The 17,028-nt window shown below is 37.8% G+C and overlaps 1 protein-coding gene across 1 annotated transcript; it reads right to left on the reverse strand.

The window, feature by feature from the left end:
* Positions 1-1,166: 1,166 nt before the first annotated feature.
* On the reverse strand, positions 1,167-16,765 carry LOC101469299 (tumor necrosis factor alpha-induced protein 2). The gene is made up of 14 exons (XM_076877791.1): positions 16,479-16,765; positions 15,504-15,705; positions 13,797-13,907; positions 11,572-11,676; positions 10,678-11,311; positions 10,309-10,420; positions 9,000-9,122; positions 7,294-7,388; positions 7,086-7,178; positions 6,860-6,983; positions 6,639-6,758; positions 6,361-6,516; positions 5,628-5,749; positions 1,167-3,400 (listed from the first exon to the last, which is right to left on the reverse strand). Exons 2-14 carry the CDS (start codon positions 15,682-15,684, stop codon positions 3,211-3,213), a joined length of 2,166 nt encoding a protein of 721 aa, XP_076733906.1. The 5' UTR covers positions 15,685-15,705; positions 16,479-16,765; the 3' UTR covers positions 1,167-3,210.
* Between the last annotated feature and the right edge of the window lie 263 nt (positions 16,766-17,028).

Genomic DNA, 17,028 nt, shown 5'->3' on the forward strand with positions numbered 1-17,028 from the left:
GAGCGCGCACGCGGGGCGGGGTAGGAGGGCATTTATAATGGGCAACGTCCCTTTTTTTATGAAAGCGATACGTCACTAACCGTTTAAAGAGCAGGCGCACAAACGAGGGGCAAAAGCAAGCGTGTCACGTTCACAGAAACGGGACAGTTTCCAGTCATCCAGTCTGAGCTGTGAGTCAGAGCACCTTACAGGCGTGTTTTGGTCAAATGTATACTTTACAGGTGAGACAATGAAGTCGCAGCATTATGTCTGCTGCATAACCTTTGACAGTGTTGCAGCGGGTACTGAAGAAAGAAATACAACAATAGGTGTCAAAAATGATAAAATCTCTCGAAACCAGTGTGTTGTACTTCTGAGACTTTTTTTTTCCTTCGCTGTTGTTTTTTAGAGGTCTAAAGAAGGGAAACTGTGCAATATATCACAACAGGAGAAATTAGAGAAAATACCTGTAACCTCTCACGCTGATATAGATGCGGATAATTGTGCTCAAGTAATGAAATCAAATGCAACGTGATCACAGTCCACTAGAGGGCAATGTGGGTGCTATATTTGTTTCGGGGAAAAAACTGTTGATTGAGTCTTGTGTCTACATTTTTATGGTATATGAAAAATGGAGCAAAACTTAATTTTTAAGAAAGTGTTGTTTACAGAACTGAGAAAAATCTCATGAATATCTTTTTGAGTATTATTTACAACATGGTTTCTATGTTTGGCAGGTAAATGAACACAAGTTGCATTAAAACCAAATCCAACGTGACATTAGGACATTTATGTCCACTAGAGGGTGGTCCACTGGTGTGTGCTGTAGTTATGCGTGCAGGGGTTTAGTCTTTGTCCATACCTTTTTGAAAAAAAAGTAGAATTGGGTTTTTAAATAAGATGATAGAAATATGTGAGATTTGTTTCCAAGTGCTGTTTTTATGCGCATCATCATCATAATAATAATAATGATGATGATGATGATACTACACATAAGATTATACATTTATCTGAAAAATGAATTGACTTTGATGGTTATCTGTCTGGTTACCTTTACAAAATAACACACATGAGCAGATTAACATAATATATATGTTTGATGTGAAATATGTCACGTTTCTGTGTCTGATGTCAAACACAACAAATATGACAGGACAAAGGATAATATTTTAAAGAGTGTACTTTATTACTTCACTGTAAACACGATATTTCCATTTATTATTTATTCTTGTATAAATACAAAAATAAAGACTTATTCTATACTAACTTGCATAAACCAAGAAACAAACATAAATTATTGCAGAAATTCTGACTTTTTTCAGTGGTTGTGTACATTTTTTAAAAGCAGTACCTTATAGTATAGTATAGTATTATTTACAACACTGAGAAAAACTAATAGATAATATCAAAATGAAAACTTCGCTATAAGGTTACATGTGAAACAATGTTCCAGTGCATCAGAGTATTATTTATCCATGTTGTTACAAGACGTCGGTTCTATTATTTCAGCAGTATCTAATACAGTAATAGAAGACTAGGAAACACTTCCAGCAGAGTTATTATTATCCAGGGTCATCAATGCTGTTTAGGTGTAAAGCCTGTGTGTCTGAGTCCACCATGACATAAAACTCTCATCTTGTGTCTTGTAAATACACAGAGTTTACAACAAGGTGCAAACATGAGGTTACACTGAAGAACAAGAAGGTCAGATTAGACTTTGCCAGAAAACATCTAACAGACGCACAGTTCTCGAAAAATTATATTTCAAAAGATGAAACCAAGATTAACTTGTATCAGAACCATGGGAAGAGAAAATCAGGAGGAGAGAGCATGTGACCGATTTCACGACCACATTATCTGTGAAACATGGGGAGACAATGAGCCTCATTTACTAATATTTGCCTGGAAATATTTTTACCCTGTGCAGAAATCAAACGCAAAATCCCATTTGTGAAACGTGCATGCCAGCCTATTTTATTGTCACCACGGTGCATATGTTAGTAAATCAGAAGCATCCGGAACAAACATGCACATTTCCTCGTCCCCATTTCTCTGTGTACAAAACTATGTTTACGTCCAAGTGAAGCAGAGCACGTGGTGACGATGTTTTAAGAGAGAAGCCTGCACCTCTAAGACAAGAAATAAGGAGAAAGTTTAACTGTACAAAATGGAATAACAAATAACACATAAGTGATGATCTTTCAAAAATGATAAATAAGTAAATAAAAAGCAACACTTAGGCTGATTATCATTTCCCCTGAGATACAACAAAAAGTCTGAAAACTGGCTGCCAGTGTAACCTGACCACTGGTGTTGATTTAGATGTGACTGCTGATAGTAGCAGCAGGGGGGATTCGGAGGTGTACATGGATACATATTCAGCCAAATGCTGCAAAACTGACGGACTTTTTGATGTGATGTGAATACATTTCTCAAGTGTGTTATCATGTTTCATTATCATCTGTCACTGTCCTGTCCTCTAGCTTTTGTTTCCTGTGACCCTCATGTTTAATATAGATTTAGTATAGGGTCTCTGCTTCTGTTTCCTCTGTTCCCAGGTCTGTCTCGTTTCCATGTCTTAGTGTGTAGTCTGCTTGTGAACTGTCTCATGTTTTCTGTTTTACTTTGGCGAGTCTTGTGTCCTGTTTTCAGTGTTTTGCTTTCACGTTCTGTGAATATTTAGTGTGTTAACCTCTTTTCCTCGTCTGCATATCATCCCCTGTTCATCTTTTCCTGCATTCCTCTACCTGTGTTGCCAGTTTTCAGGTTTCCTCATTCTTTGTTTCAGGTTTCATGTTAGCTTCTCCCAGTGTAGGTTTTGTTAGTACCCCTCGCTAGTGACTGTTCCCCTCACTGCTAATAAAGGCTCGTCTTCAATTTAAACATTCTCCTGCATCTATTTTGTCTGCGTTTGGGTCCACATCTCTTGTCTCCACACGGTTTGCCTCACAAATCGTGACATCGTCTGTTAGAGACAAATCTAACATATTAAAAGATACAGAGTCATTAAATTCTAAAGTACTGTAGCATCATGCAAAGGGCACATTTCACAATACAACACAAAATGCAAAAATGCAGAGAGGAAAGACTCTCTCCTGCAATCTGGTCACATGTGGTCACACACAGTGTGATGTTTGTTATTGTACCTGTAACATTAGAATCAGGCTTGCCCATGGCAGCCACTTTGTACATCCTTACTGACAGACTGAAAGCACTGGAATTCAACTCATCTTATCCACTGCATGATGTAATACATGTTGGAAATGAAGGGCTCATCATTACAACATTGGAGAAAAACCTCCGGGTTTCACCACCAGTATAGCTTTCTTTTAGTGTGTCCAGCACAGTGGATGTGATGGTATTCATGTCGGCTTGGGAGAGGTTTGTTTTGAGTTTGAGCAGAGCCGAAACATGTTCTTCACTGTTGGTGACAGAAAGAAGAAAAGGTTATTAAAAAAAAGAAAAAAGATGTGACCTAATGATTATGTTTATATGCTGTTTATCATTACAAAACTAGAGACTCTGAAGTAAGACTATCAGTGGAAGTACATCAAATAATAAGTCTGAGCACTTTGTCAGTTCACTGGTGTGTTGACTTGCTTACTGTTTATGAAAATGTATGAATTCCATGAGATGCAAGCAAATAACTGTTGTTTTCTGCCAAGCTTAGTTTATATGATTATATATGCACCATGAATGATATTAACAAGGATTGATGATTGATAAATGATATTAACAATGTGAATAAGAAAAATGTCAATACAAAGGTTACAAGTTTAATTCATTTCTTTAAACTTGTAGTCCAAGACTGCAGGTCTCAAATCAAACAGCTGATTTCCTGATCTGCATTATTGAACCTGTTATGTCTTTTTCAGTTTTCTGCCCCTGACACACATCCTTCCTGCAAACACTAACAGCTGTCAGTAACGCGTCACCACACCAATTTAAAGTACTGAAAAAGTGGAGGTGGAAAATGTGTCCATTTCCAATTCAGTTCAATTACATTTTATTTATACAGCACCAAATCACAACAACAAGGCTCTATGCTGTTGTAATTAAACATTTCTGTTTTAAATACATGGTAGGTGAAACTACTATTGGTGACACTGATATGTGCCTAAATTTACATGAATCTCCCAGTTTACACAATCACAGTCAGCTGATGCAGACTGTGTGGAGTGAGAACCAAAATGCAGACACGCACAAACAAACTTGATTCTAACAGAGAACATAGCGTTTATTATGGCTGAACGAGAAGTACAAAAATAAAAGTGTAAAAACTATTTGAAGCTAAACAAAAGCCTAAATTGGATAAAACTAGAAAGAAAACATAAAATATCCTAAACGTGAAAAAAAAAACCTTAAATGTGACAACTTGGTACGAATACATGAAAACATGAAACCCTGGAAACCTGGCATGGCATGACATGGCCAGATCACAGACGATTGGATGAGGAATGAATGAAAACACACAGATTAATGCACACAGGAGGTGATCAGGGGAAGTGCAAACACTTGGGAAACAGCTGATTAGAATGAACAAAATGACACCACAGGGGAAGTAAAACTAAACACAATGAACATGGCACACCAGACCTCTACAAAATAAAACAGGAAACATAACGCAGACGTGGCACATGCTTGACAACATGAAACACGCAGACATGAAAACACATGACAGACTAAGACACGTGGACTCAACGTGAAGAACTGATGAGGAACACTATAAATACACACATAGGAAAAAACTGGAGATGAGGCAGCCATAACCAAGCACAGAACATGATGGCTGCAGAAAAACACATGACGGATGGAAAGGGTCATGAGGGAAAACATGTAAACAAGAGGAGAAGACGGGAGACAAAGACATTACTGAAACACATGATGGGCACGGGAGACATAAACACAAGAAGCGAAGACACAAGGGGAATCTAACAGAAAATAAACTAGAACTGGGCAACCTAAAATAGATGAGCTAAAGATAACTACATGAACTTAAACATAAACCATAAACATCAAAATATATTAAAATTCAAAACGCTGGATCGTGACATACACTAGTTTTACCAAATAACTCCCCATAAAATCACACACTTCTGTGGTGCTGATACTTTCAGACACACAGTCAGTCTTTATATGAGTGCTATCAAGAGAAGTGATTATGTCCCCTGAATCCCTTTCTCCTTTTCCTTTAAGGTTAGAAATAAGACAAGAACGAGACAGTTTGGTTTCTGGTGCCACATTTGGAAGAAATCTCTCCTTTCACTCTAATTAACAGCATTATTGACTTCATCTACACACAGCTGCTGCTGCTTCTCTCAGGCCTGCATGTTTTATTTAGCTTTCCGTTTCTCATATTAGTTTCCATGAATGTTGCTCATCCTGCTGATAAGAAACATCTGAAACCAATTAAGATGTTTGGCTCAGTCAGCTTCCTGTTTTCCCTCAGCTCTCTCTGAAAAGTACGATTGTTTATCCTGACCTAATGTCTCACAAACCTCTTATCATGATATAGTTCTGTCCTTATTGTTTATGTTACAGTTGATGCAACAGGCCCAAAAAAGGAGAGCACATTATGTTTTGCGTGAGTTATACTCTGTATGTTTTTGTATTAAAGTAAATAATGTTTGAGTCAATTCAAAAGTTACCTGAGGTCGGGATAAGCAGATCCCAGTGAAACGATTTGCATCTGTATGGCAGGAATATCTTGGAGTCTTAGCACTTCTGCGATGTTGGTCAGGATTTCCTTTAACCAGTCTTGTTCGGATCCCTGTGAAGACAAATCAGTGACGTCAGTTTAGTCTGCAAGTTTCCCAAAACTCTAATGTGTGTAAGATATTAATTTCTGAGTTACACATTTTTATATTTATACATTTATCTTCCCAAGATTTATAAATGTATCTTTTTTTGACAGGGGTTTATATGCAGAAAGTGGAGTGAAGTGGGGGTGGGGGTGGGGGGGGGATCAGAATAATAAATAAGGACAGCACATTGTTGAACATTGTTTCTGCAGTCTAAAGTGATTACCAGAATTTTATAGAAATCATGCCTTTGACTCATAATGTGACTTACATATAGACCATTTGGTCCATCACTTTCTATAGGTCACACTTTTGTTCCTAAGGAATGAGTCCATTGGTTTTCCATTGAGTTTATTATGTCCAGCCTTGGAGGATCACATTTTAGCCAACTCCTCTGAACAGCCTTTTCAATTTTACAAATCTTTTTAATCAAATTATTTTTAATCAAAACTTCTAAACCAAATAAATGTGAAATTGAGCCGATTCTTATTCTTATTTTTTCCACAGCTCAGCAGAAATCTGATCACTTTCGGGTTTTATTCATGTCTCAGCTAAAGTGTGCAGTGAAGGTGAGTCTCACCATTCTGGCAAACAGCTCGTGGAGTTTCTCTGCATTTTCTCTCACAATCTTGTAAGCCTTCTGCTGCTTTTTGGTGTTCTTTAATTTGACTTTTCCTTTCAGGAGCCTTCGGACATATTCCACTGTCACTTCCTGCTGAAGCTGACCAATCAGCTCCTGAATTTAGCCCAAGTATATAAGTAATCAGAGCACATCATAATCCTTTTACTAAAAAGTTGACAATGAAGGCAATAATGGCCATTATAATTATAATCCATTATAAAGTTTCCTCCTTTTACCTGGTAAGAGGACTGACTCGAACCCTGAAGTTCTTGAAGCTCGTCTTCAGTGCTGTTCAGCAGCTTCTCAAACGTGTTCTTCTTCAGCCAGTCACTGGTTCCCAGTTTCTGGTAGTGTGGCTGTGTGAGGAACAAATAACACAGTTTTTTAAACCTTTGATTAAGACATGTTAGGATTTAATCCTGAGGATTATTGAAATCTGCAGTTGTAAAGAACTTACTTTGAGGATCTTGTGCACAGGGGTTAATAAATAAGTGTGGGCAGACTGTTTCATCTCAGTCAGGACCTGCAAACAGTTTTCCCGCACATCCTCTGGGAACAGATCGTGCTCCACAAGGAAGTCCCTTTAGACAGACCACACAGGACACATTAGCTCACAGTGAAGTATTCGCCTGTTATGATGAAGATAAAATCTGAATTTCCATCTAACTGGATCAGAAACAAACCTGAACTGTTCGACACAGCTGAGGTTTGCCTTTATGAAAGCTTTGCTGTGTGGCTTGTTTTGCTTAATGACGTCTTCATGAAAAGTTTGATACCTGCAGAAGATTAAGAACAGTTTTCAGTTTTATTGCCTTGATAATAACAAAAATAAAACTGAAATGTATTTTCAAATGACAATATTTAAAAGACAGCCTTGTGAAGCCTTGCTACCTCTGCATGAAGTCAGTCAGGTTGGATGTTATTTCCTGGGCCTTGTGCGGGTCTCTTACAGTTATATGTGCTGATGTCACGATGCCGTTGATCAACTGAAGACAAATGTATTGACAAATCAGTTTCAAGCTCCCAAAGCATAATTTTCTGATCCAGTTAAGCACCAGGAACCAAACCCATTGCTTTACAATGTTAGTGACAAACCCAAGTGATTAAACTACAGAACCATGGGAGGGTTTGAAACTGTGACCCTGATCTGACAGTAAATGAGTTTCTATAATTGACCCAAACAAAAATGACGGTCCTTTGTTTGTTTGTTAATCTTTTTCTTAAAGTTTCTCAAAGTCTTTTTCAGTTTGGTTAATATGTGCATCAGGCTGAAAATATTTGTCGGCACTTCTTTGGAAAGTTCTAAAGTGGATAACAGAGTAAATGTCAGTCTGCACATTTTGTTCTCCTATGATCAAAACAATGTTTCAATATTTCACATTTTTTTATTGCACAGTTCTGACATAGCAATGTTTTCAAAGCTTCTCATCATGGTCAACAATTAGAAGTCAACCAATCCAAGACCAGAGATGGATAGTAACGCGTTACAAGTAACGTGTTACTGTAATCTGATTACTTTTTTCAAGTAACAAGTAAAGTAAGGGTTTACTATTGCAAAAAAGGTAATTTGATTACTGTTACTTTCCCATAAGCACGCTGCGTTACTGCGTTACTAAAACCATGATTTTTTTGCGAGAGTGTCTCATGACAATGATGTAAGCGAGTGCGCCGTTCGTGGCAACAGCTGCGTGCAGATCAACAATGGATAATATAAGGAGGGTGGGAGAGAGTATGACCGTGCAGCGTTTAAAGCGTGGAAGTACCGACCTTACTTTGAGTTTGATTCCGTAAAAAGTGACAAAAACATTAGCGTCCGCTGTTCACTGCGTGGGAAGAAAACTTCTTTTTACAGCGAAACAAACCCCTAAACGTACGAGCAAGCACCGACAGTACGCTGCCACGGGAACTCCCAAATCCTTCCACTGACCGCTACGACACACCTGCACCAGAGCAAACCTCCACCTGCCCCACTCCTGCTATACAGGTGAAAATAGAGCAACAGGACCGCTGAGTCTTTGATTTTTTTTTATTTTCTGCTGTGTTTTATGTGCATTTATTTGAAAGACTGAGTGTAAACACAAAAACCTATTTTATCTTATGTGCAGGAATGTGCAGAAAATAGGTTTAAATGTTAAACAAATTTCTTCCAGTCAGAGAATGTTGCATATAATTTAATGTTTGCTTGATGCATAAAGTTAAAAGATTAAAACTAATAAAACAAGTTTCAAAAGGACACTTTTCCATTTGATTACATTTTATATGATGGATTATGCAGAAAAAATAGAATTGGGCTGAAAGATCTATTGCTTTCTCACCTATTCAGGTTGTAAATCTTTTTTTTTTTAAAGTAACTAAGTAACTGATTACTTTTGAAAACACGTAATCAGTAAAGTAACGGGATTACTTTTTTTGGGAAGTAATTACTAATTAGTTACTGATTACTTTTTTCAAGTAACTTGACCAACACTGTCCAAGACTCACTGTAAGGACCCTTAAAGCAGGCCAACACAAGTGACGCCTTTCACTTTATGTTAATACATTTTTATAAAAGCATCAATTTCAGCCTTTTTAATAACAAGTTTATGCAGCAACTGTACCTGGATGACATCATAGGCCACAGGACTGACGTAGCAACCATCATCTCTTGTCGGCTCCTTTCCTTGATCCCACTCTTTCTTTGCTTCATCCAATACTCGGCCAATATAAATCATCAGGTCCTTCTAAACACACAACAACACACAGCTGCCACTTTTAAACCGCTTTCATGTGTAAAAATTTAATTACTGACAGTAATAATTACATCTAGAGATGGCACGATACCACTTTTTTATGTCCGATGTCATAAATTTGGATCTCTGCAGATACTGATATGAATCTGATAAAGTGTATTTTATCATTGATAAAACTGTCTTTTTAATATCGTATACGTTCATACTCAAGTTTTACAAAGCAAAACACTAAAGCTATTCTATTATACTTGTATGCAAAAAATACACTGCACCCAAAATATTTTGCAGTTCAGCAATACTAATCTTTTTATTTAAACTTTTAGCAGAACTTTAAATCTAAGTATTTAAATTAATATTCAAAAAGTAATTTAAAATGTAATTTTATGCACATTTCAAAATCTCTTTGGTTCTGAAATAAAAGAAGTGCAATATCAGCACAAAATAATGTTTATATTCAACAAACTAAAAAAAAAACAGGTTGTATAATGGACCCTTTTATGCTTAAAGCTGAACATAAATAGACATCCAGAGTGGAAAGCAGTGCAAACAGATGCGAACACGGCTTCATCACACACATCTTTTATCAAGATGGATGTCAGTGTAAGCTGTTTGTGTCACATTTAACCTGAGACTGAATTTTGTGTAATTTCTATACAAAACTTAAAACACATATGAAAAAAAGTGTTTTCTTAATTTTTTTTTGAACCACGAAACTGTTTCGCTTGCAACACTGCTGTTTGATGAAATGCTGGTTTGGAAGCACATAGTGAGGCTCCCGATGCTCCAAATGTTTTCAGTGTGAAGTAACTCCAGACCACTGACAGGTCTCGCACATAACTTCCGTTCTAACCAGTGACGCATACTGCTCCAACGTGCTAAAGTACTAAGCTGGGTTACGCCATGTCCCAAGTTTTGTGAGGTGCTTTTGTGATAGTTAATAGATCGGATTACACTTTTTATTTCTCAATATCCGATCCAGTAATTTAGGTCAGGATCGGACTGATACTGATACTGTATATTGGATCGGTCCATCCCTAATTACATCTACAATATTATGTATAAAAAAAATATCCGTCAAAACCAGCAACTCTTTGATGCTGCATTTACACATCTCACTTTAAGCCCTGCAATGACCATACTGATTAACTGGATACACGCCTCAGATACACTGTGTTACCTGTTGTTTGCTGAGGTACTGCTCCTCCAGAGGTTTCAGTAACTCGTCAGGAAGCAGCTTTCCCAGCGCTTCAGTATTGATATTACTGGCCAGCTCAGGTTTTTCAAGGATTCTGGTACACAGAGCAGATAACACATGAGTTTCTATAAACAACCCAAGTTGTGTTTAGTATACAAAAATGTCATTTTATTTAGCACATTAAGAAAACAAGAAATTAGCCGTTACATTTGTATTATTATTCACTATCTATCTGTAATTGTTCAGGTATTTATTCTTCAGGGATCAGTGAAGGACCTCACACTGACAGACATCCTCTTGTTTAGTCACAGAAAGATGCTGCTTCAAACAATAATTGAACTGGTGGCTTACCCTGGATAAAACTCCTTCACCCATCGCAGGAGGAAGCTGCAGTCCTTGTCATCCACAGAACCCACAATCTTTTTGAGTCTTGCGCTGAAAGTTTGATGGTACTGTCTTGCATAAAAGTTACAGATGTCCATCTCTGGTGGGTAGCAGTTCTTCACAACCTCCACCACCCACTGCAGGTCCTCCTTCAGCTGCCTGCCCATGGACTGGATCTCTGCCTCTATAGATGACTGGTTCACCTGATCACCGATGGGGCTTGATGGATTATCCATACGCCCATTTACTAATTTTTGAAGCACTTCATCATGGTGTTTCTTCCACTCGCTGGGCCTCCAGGCTGGTGGAGTTTGAGGATTTTGTCTCCACAGCTGGTCCTGCTCTTCCTCAAGGTTGATGGCTTTCACCGCAGATGCCAAAGCAGACACCTCTTCCTCAGTGCTGAGAGAAAGACTCTGCTGTAGAATCTGCCATACATGCTGTTCAAGGGCTTTATGGTCTGCAGCAAGCTTTTCTACCGCTTCCTTGTTAGCCTCAGCCTCAGCTGTCTCCCAAAACAGATGTTTCTCCCTGTCTATCAGTTGCTGAGTGGCCTCACAAAAGGCTTGCCTTTCAAGGTATTCCTCAAACGTAGGTTTCACTGGTGGACAATAACAAAGACAAATCTTTGAATTTCTTTTAGATTACCAGTACTATTTTATAAATGAATCACCCAGGCTCTCTGGGGTTCTCTTGGTATTTAACACTAAACATCTAAATAAATCTTCCTAAACAGTGAAATGAATGCTGCACATGTACTATATACACATAATTAAATATCATGAAAATAATTGTAATTAAACTTATGCCATGGATATTAACATGGGATTCAACAAATAAAAAAATATTTGTACTTCCCACCTTTTTCCTCGATCGAGGTGGCTTTATCCTCGTCCTTTTTCCGTCTAAAGTAAAAAGATTCTCTCACTCTCTTAACAGTATTATCAAAAGGGGACGTAGTGGGATCTGAAACAGAAAAGCACACAGTTTAATGTAGTTTCAATAACAGACTGCAGGCATCATTTCTGTTTTTGATGGTGTCCAAAGTGTCACACATAATTGAATACAAGCATTTAATAATATGGCCAATTTCACATGTGCTTTTATTGTAAAGAAACCATTTTTCCTGTGTCAGTGCTGTTACAGTCCCGGGTGTTACCCTGTGTTTTGTGTTTAATTTCTATTTCTTGATTATTGGTTATTCATGGTTTTGTTCTCTTGATGTTATTTGTTGTTCTGGCTTCTAGTTTAAGTCAGTGCCTGCCACACAGCACGTCATGACAACTGAATTGCTACTGTGACTGAATATTTATATTTATTTACTCTATAGAGGACATGGTTAAGATATCAATTACATCCTGGAAATATTCTATAACTGCAAAATTTTGCCATTTTGCATACTTTAAATATGCTCTTAATGCCTGGATTATTGCCCAGGTTAAAAAATGTTATTTGACGGCATCAGATCAGGATTCAGGAAACAGACACGAGCAGATACTTCAGAATTCATATGAATCAGCATATGTCCTCATCTGCACCTCTCATATGAGAAGCCTCAAGCACCCAAGCCTCAGTCCTTGGACCAGTTTTCTTTAGGCCATCTAACTAATTGTTTTAATGGACTTTCTTACCACTGCTATGTAGATTACACAGTTTTACTTTTATGTCAAGCCCAACAACCTTAACAGCCTTTCCTGCCGCAGTGACAGCTTCTCTGCCATTACTAATTGGATGCAGTCAAATTTACTTCATCTCAATTGCAGTAAAACTGAGGTTCTAGTACTTGGCCCAGGCAGTTTCTGTAAGGAGATGAGTCAGTACCTCGGCCCCTTCACTAATGACTTCTAAAACTAAAAACCTTGCTATAATTTTTGACCAACACCTGAATTTTGAAACTCATATCTCAAAGCTCACCCAAACTTGGTTCCTTCACCTCAATATATTGCAAAATTCTGTTACTAACACAACGACAGGGCGTTATACAGCAAAGCTTCTGAAACCTGATCCCTGCAGCCGACCTTTCCGCCCCGTTTAAGAGGATCTTGTAACTCTGACTTTAAAACCAAATATAATTGTGCTTTTGAGGTTGTTGCGCCCAAACTGTAGAATAATCTTCTTCACTCAATCAGGTCTGCTGACTGTATTTGTTTTTTTAATGACTCCTGAAAACTCAATTTTATAGATTAGGGTTACCTTAATCTTTTTCCTTTTAAATCCGGCCATAGTATATGGCCAAACATAATCAATGATCCTACAAACTGGCAATGTAGAGATTGCACTACATCTTCACTGTCCACTTGTCTAAGCAAGGGCTCCCTGGAGCATTTGCAGACTGTCCAAAATGCTGCATCAAGGCTTCTGACCAAAACATCTAAATACTCTCATGTGACACCGTTGCTAATGCAGCTCAATTGGCTCCCTGTTGAATTCAGAGTCCATTTTAAATTTCTGGTCCTGCCCTTTAAAGTTCTTCATCGGCAAGCACCAGCCTACATCACTGAACTTTTACAGCCCTATGCCCTTAGGAGGTCCCTGAGATCATATGATCAGGGCCTACTTGTTATTCAGCATACAAGGCTGAAAACCAAGGGAGACAGAGTTTTTGCGACATTTTTGAGTTTAAGATCTGTGGACTCAGTGGTCTCTTTTAAAAAACAACTAAAAACACATCTTTTTAGAACTGCATTTTGTTAACTTTTGTCTTTTTCTGTTTTATACTTTGTCATCTCTTTGTGAAGCACTTTGTGATCTTTTTATCTAGAAAGGTGCTATATAAATAAAAATGTATTTATTTATTATTAATAGTGCAGCACACAATGACAAAACGACGTGGCTAGCATGCATACAGTCCTAAACTCACCATCTCTGGAATAAATATAAGGAATCAGGCCTTGTCACTCAACATCAGATCTGGGCCTCAGTAATGCACTTGTTCAAATGCAACAAATGCAGTTTGGAGCCAGATGCAACAATCTGATGGAAACCCTACAACATGAGGTGGAGGCTTTTCCTTTTTTTGGCAAATTAGTGCCAATGGTTTCATTTGGCACGAGAAATGATCTAGTATTAAAGTTTAGAAGTTTCACCTGTGTTTGATCGTGTCAGTGGTCTGGATTTGTGAGGAGAGACATCTGACTCATCATCCTCTTTTTCCTGGTTGCTCTTCGGAGAGGTGGATGCAGAGCCAGCATTCAGACCTGACAGAGAGGGAAGAAGAGCACATTAGTAAAACAGCTAAACTGACTCTTTAGTTTCAAAAACACATTTGTCTTTGTGGTGTCACAGCGATTCAAAACCAACTATCTGAAGTTTATTTTGGAAACAGAACAGGTTGGTGCAGCACAGCGCCAGCATCTAAAAGTGAAACTGATCGGCAGAATCTTGAAAAACAGTCTGACCTCATTTCTAATCAGATGATGATTTAGAGTCAGTCACATGACTTGTGGTAAATTACCTAATATGTACAACTGAAATGTATAACTGTATCTTTGATAGAGGCTGAAAAGCTTAGCATCGGAAATTAAACACTGGGTAAAATTCTGCTGTAGTGTGTTTATGTTCCAGTATGATTTATCTTAAATGGAGTTGTTTTGATTTGGTGCTTTTCCTGTATGACATTATCAGTCCCCCATCACTGTGGAGGAATTTTGCCCCAGTCTTCTTTACAATGATGCTCTCTACAGGTCCTGCCACAGGATTCAATTCAGGTTGACTTTATCTGGGACAATTCAAGTCATTGATTTTTGCTTTCTTTCACTATTCTGTTGTAGATTTGCTGCAGTGCATGAGATCATTGTCCTGTTGCATAGCAGAGAGATCGTCTCACATACAGAGGAGTTTATGTGTCCTGTGGCTGGCAAACAAGCGCAAGCCCTCACCTCAAAGAACAGCAGAGGACAGACCATTAAAGTGGCTCCTTCCACCCTCTTGCACAGGCTGAAAAGTCTTATTGTAACACAAATTTTGATATGCTCTACTGCAAAAAGAATTGGACAATGTTTTATGGTTTATGCTGTGTTTTTATTCTACAGGCTACACAAAAATCAGGGAAAACCCAGAGGAAAGCTTCTCTGCTTTCCTTCATTTAGCAAACAAACATAACAGACATATTCTGACAAGTTTTATAAGTCTTTTTGTTTGATGTTTTTACCTCTGCTGAGGATATTATTAGGATTTTATGTGTGTCTGAAACTTTGTAGGTCTAGTGTGCATTTTTTTTTCTTACTGCCAGTGTTTGTACTGACAATATAGAGTTATACAGGTATAAAGAGCATCTTAGGGAGACAGGGGTGCACAAATCTGCAAAAACATGGAACAATTTCACTACAATGTTCCTCAATGTGAAGTTGTAAAGACTTTGAATATCTCATCATCTACACTACATCATCAAAAGCTTTAAAGAATCTGGAAAAATCTTTTACCGTGAGGCACCAGGCCAAAACTAATAGATCCCTGTGATTATCGGGCCATTGGGGAGCACTGCATTATAAACAGGTGTGATTCTGTCACAGTCACACTGTACGACATCAGGAACACTTCCTGAAATCACTGTTTGTGAACACAGTTCACCGTGACGTCCTGAAATGCAAGTTAAAGCTCTGTGGCACAAAGAAGAAGCCAAATGTGAACATGATCGTCATTTAAAATAAACTGGGACACGATGTAAAACTGTTGGTTGGTCAGATGAAACATGGACGCTCAGACCTCTAGACTAAACAAGAGAAAGACCATCTAGCTTGCCATCAGTGCTTATATTTCACAGCAGATTTTATGAAGACCCCAACGGTACTCACTGGGTGACGGAGGTTGTGGTGAAGCCGCAGAGTCTGAGTTCTTTGCGGGTGCATGCAATTTGAATTTCTTGCCACCAAGTGACGTATTCTTCCATGTTGCACGCCGGAAGCTTGTAAGCTTCGCAATCATGCCGTTCTTCTTGCTGGGGTTCTCAGTGGACTTGTCCATCATGTGTGACATTTTATTTCATTATCTACCCAACTGTGAGAAAGAATACAAAATAAATGTTTAAAGACAAATTATGTTAAACTTAAAGTAACCAGTCTGTTTTGAAAATGTAAGGAGGAGAACAGGAGCACAAATGTTCATGTTAAAATGTAGGCACTAAAAGTAAAAAGTAATAAATACTCAAATAAAGTAATGAAGTATTTGTATTTCATTACCTCCTATCCCTCGATTTTAATAATAATTATAGTAATTTGTGAGAAAGTGTCTTGATGAATAAAATCCTGTACATTCACACCTACTTTATCCCCAACAGCACATTTATAGCACTTTATATAGAACAAGTTTATTCACAAACCAATTCACTGTGGCTTTCATCAGGATCATCATAAAACTATATTAGAGCTAACATTTTATATAGATAGATTACAGTAGAAAAACACAGAACAATCTGTTGTTTGTAATTTGGCAGCATTTTCTCTCATCTCTTCGGTCCTTGACTTTGAAATACTGATCGTTTTCAAGGTCTGGGAAAACTTCCATTTGTCCAGATTTCTAAATATTTCAAAGACATGCTGCAAACCATGATAAAATATACCCTGTTTTCAGCTAATAGCTCTTTGGGAATTACCTTGTTGGTACAAAACTGCTAGTTTATCGGTCGTGTAGTAATACTAAATATATATATATTTTTTTTTTTTTTAAGTCTAAATCCGTGGAAACAAACTACAAAAATAATTTAATAGCTAAAGAGTTTAATCCGTGTATAGCTAGTTAAGAGAGTAAAGAGAAAAAAAAGGTGTGCTTACCTCCGGACACAGGTAATAGAAAATCCTGCAGTTTCTTCTCGCCTCACCTACTTTCGTTTTCTAGTTCAGGTCTGGCCAGTGGGGGGAGGGAGCGAGGGATTAATGAGCAGGCGCAAAAGACAGCCTGTCACTTTCCCATAAACGGCACGACTTCCAGCCATCCTATCGAAACTGGTATGGGAATTCGGGCTCTTTTTGGAGAACCGGATCTTTTAGCTCGACTCACTAAAAAAGAGCCGGTTCTCCGACTCCCAACCGAATCTTCAGGTTGTTTTGCTGCTTTAATTAATTTATAATATTAACAACAATATAAAATTATGCACAAACAGAATTACTAATGTAAAAAAAAAAACGTGGTTTTATTTATATATGCTTATATATACGTATTTAAGGGGGTCCCTAGAGACAAAACACATACAAACTCCAAAACACATTTCTAGCATTAACCCTTTAAGACCTACCATAGAACCAAGTCCGCCAGAGCTTATATTATATTTTTACATGCTGTGGAGCCATTTTTGGGAGCATTTCAAGTTGCTATACATCAATA

Source organism: Maylandia zebra, linkage group LG19, assembly GCF_041146795.1.
Source record: "Maylandia zebra isolate NMK-2024a linkage group LG19, Mzebra_GT3a, whole genome shotgun sequence".
Lineage (NCBI taxonomy): Eukaryota > Metazoa > Chordata > Actinopteri > Cichliformes > Cichlidae > Maylandia > Maylandia zebra.

Excerpts from the sequence above, each read along its gene's own strand:
- LOC101469299 (XM_076877791.1), bottom strand. The coding sequence starts at position 15,684 with ATGTCACACATGATGGACAAGTCCACTGAGAACCCCAGCAAGAAGAAC. Across the intron at positions 11,677-13,796 it reads ACTGACACGATCAAACACAG|ATCCCACTACGTCCCCTTTT; the intron begins GTGAAACTTCTA and ends TTTCTGTTTCAG. Across the intron at positions 7,389-8,999 it reads TGGCCTATGATGTCATCCAG|TTGATCAACGGCATCGTGAC; the intron begins GTACAGTTGCTG and ends ATTTGTCTTCAG.